We start from the raw sequence: 12,710 nt of genomic DNA on the forward strand, positions 1-12,710 counted from the left end.
ACGCTGCAGGCTTTCTCACACATCAGTTTCCTGTGTGTATCAAGAATGGTTCAAAGGATATCCAGCCAATTTGACAACTGTGGGAAGCATTGGAGTCAACATGGGCCAGCATCCCTGTGGAACGCTTGACACCATGTAGAGTCCATGCCCCGAAGTATTGAGGCTGTTCTGAGGCCCAAGGGGGGGGGGGGGGGGGGGGCTGCAACTCAATATTAGGAAGTTCTTCTTAATGTTTTGTAAACTCAGTGTACACCACCACAAGAAATCCATGATTTATTTTAGACAGGTCTAAAGAAACATTATGATATGAAGAAAATGTATTTCAGAAGAACAGAATATGAGTTGGCCTACTGTATGTGATCTGGCCATGCGCCTTGCCATAGGCTGTACTGGCCCCCCGTGGGAATCGAACCCACAACCCTGGCGTTACAAACACCATGCTCTTTTTAGTGACAACGACTGCATATAGAAATGGCTGGGCTTATAAGAAGACATTTCACTTCACGATTTAACTATTGTTTGAGGAGCAGGCAGCCTCTCACTGTGCGACAGGTGATATTCTGCCGAAACTCTGTATGCCATGGGCTCTCCAACCCTGTTCCTGCAGCTACCCAGTGCTTCATTTGGGAAACCAAGTGAAATCTGTTCTGGAACATGAATTCCAGAACAAAACATATTTAATTCAACTGTTGACAGCCCCTATCCCTGTGTGCTCGAGAAAGGAATGAATGAGAGATAGGAGATGGTGGTGGTGAGATATTATGTAGCTTAAGCTAATGTTTAATGTTTAATGCTCCAGCAGCTAATCTGCTAGCTGTACGGGGCTATACAGCACGTTTAATGCTCCAGCAGCTAATCTGCTAGCTGTACGGGGCTATACAGCACGTTTAATGCTCCAGCAGCAAATCTGCTAGCTGTACGGGGCTATACAGCACGTTTAATGCTCCAGCAGCTAATCTGCTAGCTGTACGGGGCTATACAGCACCTTTAATGCTCCAGCAGCTAATCTGCTAGCTGTACGGGGCTATACAGCACGTTTAATGCTCCAGCAGCTAATCTGCTAGCTGTACTGGGCTATACAGCACGTCAGTAAAACAACAGCTTGATGTGTGGACTTTCTTTTATACAGTGTATGTTTTCATTGCTTGCTAGTGTAGTAAATAAATACATTTAAAATCGGTCTTCCTTTAAAAAAAAGGTTGGATGTGTCTGACTATTCGTTAATTATTCAACGGCAGTCCACATGGTTGTTCTGGCTCTGAGGCCTACAATGCGCTAATGTTGTGTCAAATGGACAATGTGTCAAACCTCTACAACCTGGCATGGTATGATTTGCACAAAATAAATGATAAATGCTGACCTCCTATACCTGCAAAGTGGAACAGCAGCCGAGGCTACACAGTGTTGACCCACAATGTACTTTTATGAATGCCACTGTGGTAGCCAACCGTTTGTAAAACAAGCAATTTACTGTTCATTCCTGTCATTTACTTACATCCATTTTTGTTAATGCATGCATTAACTACAGTCATTTACCATTGTCATTCTCAGAGTGAAAATGTTTGCAGAGTTCACAACCTGCTAGACTTTTGAGAAACAAGTTTTGGTTTATTTCATACAAATCATTTACACGACCCATGTGAGCAATGAGAATGTGTCTGGTTTCTCTGTCCTGTTAATGTTGACTGAGCATAGAAGTACCTGGCCTGCTTCTCGCAAATGTCAAATGTAGGAAAGTGCCCATTTGGGGATGTCTGATTGTCTTAACTCCCCACCACTAATAAGGTGTGCTTCTCAGTCATTTTTTCTTCACCCCACACCCGTAAGTCAACGATATAGATTTGTATTTTTTTTTTACATCCATTCAAAATGCCAATTTCATCTTCATACTATACCATAGTTGTCCCCTCCATACTTTCCTTGTCAATTAATAATATTTTTGACTATTTTCATTGATTGACAGGTACTTTTATGGGCGTGTGCATGAATGAGTTCGCTGATTCTCTCAATAGGCCTACATGTCCATTCAGAAAATGTCTGAAAGTAGCCTGTCTGGACTCCATCTCTTTAATAAGAATCAAACACTCCTGTCGTGATTTAATCTTGTAAAAGGTCTATTTTTAGTAGCTTAGGCTAAATTATTTATCTCATTATGGCGTCCTGTCTTTGAAGAACATATGCAAATGCCATCGAATGACCGCAGTAGCAGGGTTTGTGATGTTATGAGAATATTTGGGAAAAGTAGGAGAAAACCAAACGGACTTCGTTTGAATGATTTTGTGCATCGAAATAAGATCTGTATTGATGGGTTCTGGGTTTTGACTCCTAAACTTTAAATATAATTAATTATCAGGTATCCTATAGAAATATTGAGTGCCATAGTGTGGTTATCTGTCTCCCGACCCCTCCTGTCACAGCCTCCAGTATTTATGCTGCAATAGTATGCTCCCTCTAATTCTCTCTCCCCTCCCAGAGGACCTGATCCCTGGGACCATGCCTCAGGATTACCTGACCTAATGACTCCTTGCTGTCCCCAGTCCAGCTGGTCGTGCTGCTGCTCCAGTTTCAACTTTTCTGCCTGCGGCTATGGAAACCTGACCTGTTCTACCTTGGCCCAGACCTGCTGTCTCTAACTCTGAATGCTCGTCTATGAAAAGCCAACTGACATTTATTCCTTTTGTTTTACCAGGTAAGTTGACTGAGAACACATTCTCATTTACAGCAACGACCTGGGGAATAGTTACAGGGGAGAGGAGGGGGGATGAATGAAACAATTATACGCTGGGGATGATTCAGTGACCGTGATGGTATGAGGGACAGCTTGGGAATTTAGCCTGGACACCGGGGTTAAGACCTCTACTCTTACAATAAGTGCCATGGGATCTTTAATGACCTCAGAGAGTCAGGACACCCGTTTAACGTCCCATCTGAAAGACGGCACCCTACACAGGGCAATGTCTCCAATCACTGCCCTGGGGCATTGGGATATTATAAAAACATTTAGACCAGAGGAAAGAGTGCCTCCTACTGGCCCTCCAACACCACTTCCAGCAGCATGTGGTCACCCATACAGGGACTGACCAGGACCAACCCTGCTTAGCTTCAGAAGAAAGCCAGCAGTGGGATGCTGGGTGGTATGCTGCTGACTCCTGAGGTGCTGACCTGTTGCACCCTCTACAACCACTGTGATTATTATTATCTGACCATGCTGATCATCTATAATGTTTGAACATCTAGGCCATGTACTGTTATAATTTCCACCCGGCACAGCCAGAAGAGGACTGGCCACCCCTCATAGCCTGGTTCCTCTCTAGGTTTCTTCCTAGGTTGCCGCCTTTCTAGGGAGTTTTTCCTAGTCACCGTGCTTCTACACCTGCATTGTGTGCTTTTTGGTGTTTTTGGCTGGGTTTCTGTACAGCACTTTGTGACATCAGCTGCTGTAAAAAGGGCTTTATAAATACATTTGATTGATTGATTGATTGATCTGTAGGAGGAATGTATATGTTGGAGGCAATTAAGCTTGGAATGTATTGAGTAAAGTAAGGGCAATAACATGTGGCAGGCACCGATAAGGGTGGAGATATGTGGTTTAGTGAGGAGGAGGCCGAGGTCAGGTCAGGTCACATTAAGGGAGATGCTACCACAAATGCTACACGAAACCACGAAACTCCCTGAAGAAAAGGATATGCTGTAGCCTGGGATCAGAGGTATTAAAGACGGCTGGATAGCCGACTGCACCGGGTCGTTGGTCACGGCAGTAGCCAGAGGGGCCCGGGTGGAGGCGGCTGCAGCAACAGAATAGGGAGCAGAAGGGCCCGGGTGGAGGCGGCTGCAGTAGCAGAGGGGCCCGGGTGGAGGCGGCTGCAGCAGCAGAGGGGCCCGGGTGGAGGCGGCTGCAGCAGCAGAGGGGCCCGGGTGGAGGCGGCTGCAGCAGCAGAAGGGCCCGGGTGGAAGCGGCTGCAGCAGCAGCATAGGGAGCAGAGGGGCCCGGGTGGAGGCGGCTGCAGCAGCAGAGGGGCCCGGGTGGAGGCAGCTGCAGCAGCAGAGGGGCCCGGGTGGAAGCGGCTGCAGCAGCAGCATAGGGAGCAGAGGGGCCCGGGTGGAGGCGGCTGCAGCAGCAGAGGGGCCCGGGTGGAGGCGGCTGCAGCAGCAGAGGGGCCCGGGTGGAGGCGGCTGCAGCAGCAGCATAGGGAGCAGAGGAAGAAGGACCACAGCCTCGCGTCTTAGAACTTTGGTTTTTGTTTGGCATACATTTTAAAGTGAACAAATCTGAGTCAAAGCATAATTCTGTCAGCGTGGAATTTCCTGTATGACAATTACCGTAAGAGTTGTCAGCACTAACAGATCTGGGATCAGGCTACTGTTCCTCTGTAGTGCCACTTCATCTCTGTCACATTAAAGACCCTCTGCTACAGATCTGATCTAGGACCAGGCTAGAGGAACAGACATTACCCTGTGCTCCTGGATGAGGATGTCCCTGGCGATGTTAAAGATGAGGGTGTGGAGGTGTCTGGAGTAGAAGGCCAGAGTGTAGTCATAGTCAAACCCATAGATCTCGATGTCACCCAGACTCATCTCGTTGTTGGCAAAGATGGTGTCGGGGTTCACACTGTTCTTAGATATCACAGGGATCAGGGCTAAATGAGAAGGAAAAAGAGGGTGGAGAAGAAGAAGAATACATACATGTTTACATTTCTTCCTCAAGCTTTCTTGATGTGTTGTGTCAATGTTGATAAAAACCCTATTGCCCCTCTGCAAATGAATACACACCTCTCTCATGCTCTTGCTGATTAGTGACATGAATTATGACCTTTAAATTAACTTGTCAACACTATCATATAGGTTTCTAGCTAAAGGGGATATGAAAACATCAATGCACCCTGAAAGTCTGCATATTTATTTATTTGTTATATATTTTTGTATTTTAGGTCTGCATATAAAGGCGTATGTGTATTGGGTAGAACACCTGCCAGTAGGGGGACCCATGGCCCCTTGCTTTGATATGTTACACACGATTGGTCCATTTCCAGAGACAACAAGATGAAGAGTAGGTTATCACTGTGCAAAACAACATGACAGTGTCACAGTCTATGTCAATTCAGTCAGTGTCAACAACAGCGTCACAGTGTGACACAGAGTCCTGGTCACTCACCATCAGGTGACATGTCCAGTGTCTTCCAACTGGTACAATAATAAGTACATGTTAAAATAACTACAATAATCCTTCTACAATAACAGTGCCCACCCTCACACCACTGCTACTCTCTGTTGTCATCTATGCATAATAACTCTACCTACATGTACATACTTCCTCAAATAACCGGTGGCCCCGCACATGGACTCTGTATCGGTACACCCCTGTATATATTCTCGCTATTGTTATTTCACTGCTGCTCTTGAATTACTTGTTCCTTTTAACTCTTTATTCTTATTATTATTATTATTATTATTATTATTATTATTATTATTATGTGTATTTTTTTTAAACTGTATTGTTGGTTAGGGGCTTCGTAAGTAATCATTTCACTGTAAGGTCTACTACACCTGTTGTATTCGGCGCATGCGACTAATACAATTTGATTTGAAGTACTTACTACAATAACTGGTACAATAACAAGTACTTGTTATTAACATGCCACCGCTGGTACAGTGAGTAACAAGTTACACCTAGCTTATTTCAAAGGAATACAAATAATTAGGGATTCGACATTATTGTTTAACATCTTCAACCATATTGATTCAACAGATGAATTGTCCTACCTTCGGTCTGTTTTTTGGTTTCGTTGTAAATAGACCACAACCAGTTGGTCATGTCTTGGCCACTTGCAGTAGTGGTACACATAGTAGCTTCCTTCGCATAGTTTTTGGTACAGGCTTGTTCCGCCAACACTTGGCCGACGAACCTACTGCGGGACACCGTACTGAAATTCCGCTCCCATAACCGACCCTTCTTCCACGGCGTTCGGTTTCCGAAGTACCGTGGTAGGTCGTGCTGCGCTTGGAAGGCATTGTAGCAATTGAAAAACTTCTGCAGAGAATCCTTATTCTTTAACAGACTCGAAAATGACAGTGACAAGGGCGTCATGGTTATGGATATCGTCCCCTTCGGGTTGTCGGTAGCCTCTGTCTACGTCGTGGGATTTGGGTAAATGCATGCGGCTACAGCGCTGTTATGTATATAAATACAGAAACTGAATCTTCTAGTGTTCTGCCAGCAGCACAAACGATAACGTCACTTGTGTATGGTAATGTCAACGTTCAAAATAAAAGCCCGAATTTCAAAAAAATTCCATTGTGGATAACTAATTTAAAATATATAGAATTTTAATCAATGGCCATCTCTATTGTGACAGCAAGAAAATGCAATGATTAATTTCTGAAAACAAATAAATAATATGTTTTTAAAATATATTTTTTTAATTGAACCTTTATTTAACTTGGCAAGTCGGGTAAGAACAAATTCTTACAATTACGGCCAAACCCGGACAATGCTGGGCCAGTTGTGCGCCGCCCTATGGGACTCCCAATCACGGCCAGATGTGATGCAGTCTGGATTCAAACCAGGCACTGCAGTGATACCTCTAGCACTGTGATGCAGTGTCTTAGACCACTGCGCCACTCGGGAGCCCAAAATAACAATAATGAAAAAATACAATTGTCTCTTGAGAATATTGGGCTGTAGAGAGAGAACTTTTCTACCTGTCTAAGCTGAATTGGGGTGAAAAATGCAGGTATCTACTATCCAAATATGTGGAGTTTTGGAGGAAAATGCTTAGTAAGGTCTCTACTAACCAAATAGGTGGAGTTTTGGAGAGTGTGTCATACATACCCATACACAGCAGCACTTCGATCTCTGCCGCCCATATAGTGCCCAATGCAATATACTGTAAGAGACTGTACATGGGCATGCCCGCAGGAAGTAGGGGTTCTGAGGGTGCTTTTATTTGGATAAAAACATATATTAATAAAAATGAAAAACTTTTTTTTTTTTCCCTAGTCCTTTATTGCGGACCATTATAGACGTCTGTAGCGTAGGCAATTTTATTTTCAGCATTTCAGCTTTAGCAAAAAAAGGGTAGTTGTATAATTAAGAAAAGTATCTTGCAGGGTTCAATAGTTGGAATTGTAAGAGTTGTTGCCCTGTCCCTTTCTGCTATCATCATTATAATGGAATCCAGAAAGAACAAAACCCTGTCCTCAAACATTTACATCAAAAGGTGCAAAGTTATGGGCAAAACATCAACATCAAACTACTTCCAGCGACTATGTACATGGGATACCTATTGGCTTGTAAAGAGAAAACGTTTCTGTCTAAGCTAAAGTGGGGTGGGAAATATTCAGTAGGGACTCTACTAGCCGGGGATCCCCCCCCCCCCCCCCCCCCCGCTAGCATTATTTTCCAGAGAACGCATAGAGTTGTTTGTCCCTTTTATACCAACACTATAATTTAACACATTTGCATCTAAAAAATGTGTAAAGATTTTTGCGGGTATAATTCTGTTAAACATCCACTGAAATAGGTAAGAAAGTTTACTAGGGTGTTGGTAAAGAGTGCAGTCAGAGTGGCTCTTAGCATTCATAAATGCAGAGCGTTGTCAGATTGTCTGTTCTAAATTCCGAGTTTTTCCATTCTTGAGTTCACACTGGACGCTCTGGTCGAGGAGTAGGGCTGATCCGAGCGTGCAATTTTTTTTCTTCAGTTTTTCAAAGTGTGTTTCAATAGACAGCTTATCTTCAATCCAAATGACCAAGTACTTATAATGGAGAACTTGATCAATTTGGGCTCCCTTCAATGTGAAAATATGCAGGTCCTCAGGATCAAAATTATGAGACCTAGAGGACAACATAAACTTGATTTTATTACATTTACATTACATTTAAGTCATTTAGCAGACGCTCTTATCCAGAGCGACTTACAAATTGGTGCATTCACCTTATGATATCCAGTGGAACAACCACTTTACAATAGTGCATCTAAATCTTTTATTACTTATTAGCATTTAGCACTAGTTTAAGATCAGTAAGCGATATTAAAAATAAAATACATTCAATTATTCAGAGGGGGTTGCAATGCTGTGGAAAACTGTTGTAGTGCACTAGAGTGCAAAAGAAAATATAGATTCCCAAAGTTTAAAATGTCTTTGCAGAGGGACTCTTATTTAAATAAATACAAATCTGCGCCCCCGGCTGCATAACATCCTGCTGCTAGGAGAACGGTAATACAGAATCCGTACCTCCTAGCTCGTCAGTGGCTACATGACTTCCACTCTGCCTGTCAACCAATGACTTTTTATATAAATGTCAACAGTCAAAATGACAGAGCCTATCAGTAAGAGGTTCATTATCTGTTCATGTTGAAGCCAAAGATAGTACAGTACTTTTCTAAACTCCTCGTTGAAAGACTGCTACTCGTAACACTTTAGCTATTAGTTAATAGCTATCAGTTAACTGTAGTAGTACTACACGCACACACACACCCCCACAGCACATGTGCGCCGTTGCTGCTGCCATTTTAAATCTTCGCCAAGCTTCTTATTATTTGATGTCCTTGCTGAAGACAAAGAAGCACAACTCTAGATTTCTTAAATACTCTTATTAATATGATTTTATTTATTTAGCCTGTGTGAGAGCAAAATTACAAGATTGTTATAATACTGTTTATGCATCGAATAGCTTTAAATGAGTACTTTCTCATCAAATGTCTGTGTGAACCGAGAGGAGCCTAAAAAAACCTACAGCTGGCATTCCATAGATAAGATGTGGTTGGAGTAACTGAGATAGAGATAGGCTGGAAGAGTTTAGAACATTCCCTTATTGTTTTAATCATCCTGGTATCTTGGAAACTAAGCCGGGGTCAGGTTAAAACGGTACCGGGTTTAGATGAGCACAGGACGAACCCAGGATGACTTGTGCCCCCCGATCAGCATGGAACAAGGCCTGACGAAGCATTTTTAGGTGTCCTATATTTCTGTTATTTCATTATCAGTTAGGCTGCTCGGTCCAACAGTCAAGAGTGTTTGATTGACTAGTCTCATTATTTCAATAATTAATCGATATTAAATAAAGATGATTGTTTGAAGATGGTTGTCCAAGTCTCTCTCAGTATGAATTTCCACGACACCTGCTCTAGAGCTTAAACGATTTAAGCTATGAACACAAAACCAACTTTCAAATGTAGACTGCCCAAAATTAGACTGTTTGAGAAAATATTTTTGATAGCATTTATACTTTTTTTGTAGCACGAAAATATTTAAATGAACTCCCAATGCATTTTCAATGGAAATAAAAGTGCCATAGACTTACATGATAAAAGTTTGGACCGTGACTGTTTATGCATGAAATGCCATTAAAACGTGCAGACCTGTCTGAAATCGTGCACTTGTCAAAGGCTTTTTGATACCATTTAATTATAACCATTTAAAATGTTCATAAACGCTCCATAGGTTTGAATGGGAAGTATTTTCATTCGCCACTGCTCTTACACCATTTAAGCTATCAACACCAAACCAATCTTGACATGTTCAGACTGACCCTACTCAGATTGCTTGTCAAAAAGAATGTATACTATATCTACACTTTTTTAACTATAACCATTAAACATTTGCAAAAATTAACATGGGTTTGAATGAGAACTATAGGAATACAAAGGTAGCTATTCAAAATTGCCAATTAAGCTACAAGACAAACTTTAAAACATTCAGGCTATCCTAACTTCAAATTCTTTACAATATTTATTAACTATAACTATAGACATGTGCATAAAATAACTCTTGAAGTAACTCTTGAACTCTTGAACCGTTCAAGTTAGAGACAGCAAACGAACTTTCTCCTGTTCAGGCTATCCTATCTCGTCACATCCAATCATTCAATCATTCCATCAATCAATCTTTCCATCAACCTACTTTTTCAACTATAACCAGTCACCACCATTACTACTGCAGAGACTACCTGTCACGCTGGCTCCCACTCCCCCTCCCTGGCGCTAGAGGGCGCCAGGCTGCCCATCATTACGCACACCTGTCACCTTTGTTACGTGCATCAGTGTTTCATTGGACTCACCTGTACTCCTTCACATTTTGATTGCCTTCCCTATATCTGTCTGTTCCTCTGTTTCATCCCCGTGTCAGCATGAATGTCCAGACGCTGTCCTGTCCTGTTTCATGTCTGTTTATTAATTAAATGTTCACTCCCTGTACTTGCTTCTCATCTCCAAGCGTCTGTCCTTACAGAATGCTGACACCACAATTTGAAGCATAAGGGAGTTTTGTTTTTTTGTTTTTGTAGGTGACGTCGGGCCCGGGTGCCGCTGTCGATGGAACCGGGGTTGCCTCAGCTGGCTCGTCGGGCTTCCACGCCTTAGCTGGCTCGAGAGGTTTCCTTGCCTCGGTTGGCTCGGCAGGCTCCCATCCCACGTCTGTCTGCGGCTAGTGTAACCGATGTGAAATGGCTAGTTAGTTAGCGGTGGTGCGCGCTAATAGTGTTTCAATCGGTGACGTCACTCGCTCTGAGACTTGAAGTAGGGTTGCCCCTTGCGTTGCAAGGGCCGCGGCTTTTGTGGCGCGATGGGTAACGATGCTTCGTGGGGTGTCAGTTGTTGATGTGTGCAAGGGTCCCTGGTTCGAAGCCCGGGTTGGGGCGAAGAGAGGGACGGAACCTACACTGTTACACTAGGGAACCCTGACCTGTTCACCGCACCTGCTGTCTCGACTTCAGAATGCTCGGCTATGAAAAGCCAACTGACATTTACTCCTGAGGTGCTGACCTGTTGCACCCTCTACAACCACTGTGATTATTATTTGACCCTGCTGGTCATCTAGAAACATTTGAACATCTTGAAGAACAATCTGGCCTTAAATGGCCATTTACTCTTATAATCTCCACCCAGGACAGCCAGAAGAGGACTGGCAACCCCTCAGAGCCTGGTTCCTCTCTAGGTTTCTTCCTAGGTTCCTGTCTTTCTAGGGAGTTTTTCCTAGCCACCGTGCTTCTACATCTGCATTGCTTGCTGTTTGGGGTTTTAGGTTGGGTTTCTGTATAGCACTTTGTGACATCTGCTGATGTAAAAAGGGCTTTATAAATATATTTGATTGATTGATTTAAGCTATGCGTGGAAGCCAGGAAATGCTAAATGCGTTTATGTTAATTAACGGTCAATTACCTTGAGACCAGTAGTTATTTGCTTGACAATCAACGGCTGACAACATTTCATGACCGCCACAGCTCTAGTTTGGCCCCATGATCCTTAGTGATGTGGACACGGAAGAACTTGAAGCTCTCGACATGCTTCAATACAACCCTGTTGATGTGAATGGGGGGCGTACTCAGCCCTCTGTTTCCTGTAGTCCACAATCATCTTCTTTGTCTTACTGACATTGAGGGAGAGGTTGTTGTCATGGCACCCGACTGCCAGGTCTCTGACCTCCTCCCTATAGCTGTTTCATCGTTGTTGGTGATCAGGCCTACCACCGTCGTGTCGTCATAAAACTTAATGATGGTGTTGGAGTCGTGCTTGGCCACGCAGTTTGGGTCAACAGGAAGTATAGGAGTGGACTAAGTACGCACCCCTGAGGGGCCCCCGTGTTGAGGGCCAGCTTGGCAGATGTGTTGTTGCTTACCCTCAGCACCTGGAGGCTGCCCATCAGAAAGTCCAGGATCCAGTTGCAGAGGGAGATGTTCAGTCCTAGGGATCTTAGCTTAATGATGAGCTTCGATGGCACAATGAACAGCATTCTCAAGTAGGTGTTCCTTTTGTCCAAGTGGGAAAGGGCGGTGTGGAGTGCAATAGAGATTGCGTCATCTGTGGATCTGTTGGGGTGGTATGCAAATTGGAGTGGGTCCAGGGTGCCTGGGATGATGATGTTGATGTGAGCCATGACCAGGCCTTCAAAGCATTTCATTGCTACAGGTGTGAGGTTAATGATCGCTGTCCAGAAGCTATTTTCGGACATAGGAAACGATGGCGAAAATATTATGTAAAAAAAAAAGTTAAGATCAGCAGAAAAAAACACACAAAATAGCATAATTGGCCAGGAGCCCACTATACATGCAACACAATTTTAAGCACACTACATATTAACCACACTACATTTTCTTTAGGGAATGTACTTCTCTAGTTATTATAATTTTTATTTGGAAAGTTATTCCTCCTACACCGTTTTAAAATAATTTCAACGTTAAAACGTGGAGATCGTATGGAATAGTGCGCTTGTATACTTTTATATAGAGTGCCTTTGGAAAGTATTCAGACCCCATGACTTTTTCCACATTTTGTTACTTTACAGTCTTATTCTAAAATGGATTTTAAAAATCCTCAGCAATCTACACACAATACCCCATCATGACAAAAGTGAAAACAGGTTTTTAGACATTTTTGCAAATGTATTACAAATAAAAAACAGAAATACCTTATTTTCATAAGTATTCAGACCCTTTGCTATGAGACTCGAAATTGAGCTTTGGTGCATCCTGTTTTCATTGGTCATCCTTGAGATGTTTCTACAACTTGATAGGAGTCCACCTGTGGTAAATTCAATTGATTGGACATGATTTGGAAAGGCACACACCTGTCTACATAAGGTTCCACAGTTGACAGTGCATGTCAGAGCAAAAACCAAGCCACGAGGTCGAAGGAATTATCCGTAGAGCTCTGAAAAAGGATTGTGTCGTGGCACAGATCTGTGTAAGGGTACCAAAACATTTCTGCAGCATTG

The 12,710-nt window shown here is 43.1% G+C and overlaps 1 protein-coding gene across 2 annotated transcripts in view; it reads right to left on the minus strand.

The window, feature by feature from the left end:
- LOC106561707 (5'-nucleotidase domain-containing protein 3) overlaps nucleotides 1-6,183 on the minus strand; it is a 41,654-nt gene extending 35,471 nt beyond the window's left edge. The window contains exons 1-2 of one of the 2 annotated variants that reach the window (XM_045688498.2): nucleotides 5,947-6,183; nucleotides 4,453-4,637 (exon numbers count right to left, since the gene is read on the minus strand). In XM_045688498.2, coding sequence (XP_045544454.1) covers nucleotides 4,453-4,637; nucleotides 5,947-6,085 — 324 coding nt within the window. In that variant the 5' untranslated portion in view covers nucleotides 6,086-6,183. Of the gene's footprint in view, nucleotides 1-4,452; nucleotides 4,638-5,760 lie in introns of both variants that reach the window. The other variant, XM_045688497.2, reaches the window with a different exon arrangement.
- Nucleotides 6,184-12,710: the final 6,527 nt, after the last annotated feature.

Source organism: Salmo salar, chromosome 10 (assembly GCF_965601325.2).
Source record: "Salmo salar chromosome 10, fSalSal1, whole genome shotgun sequence".
Classification (NCBI taxonomy): Eukaryota; Metazoa; Chordata; class Actinopteri; order Salmoniformes; family Salmonidae; genus Salmo; species Salmo salar.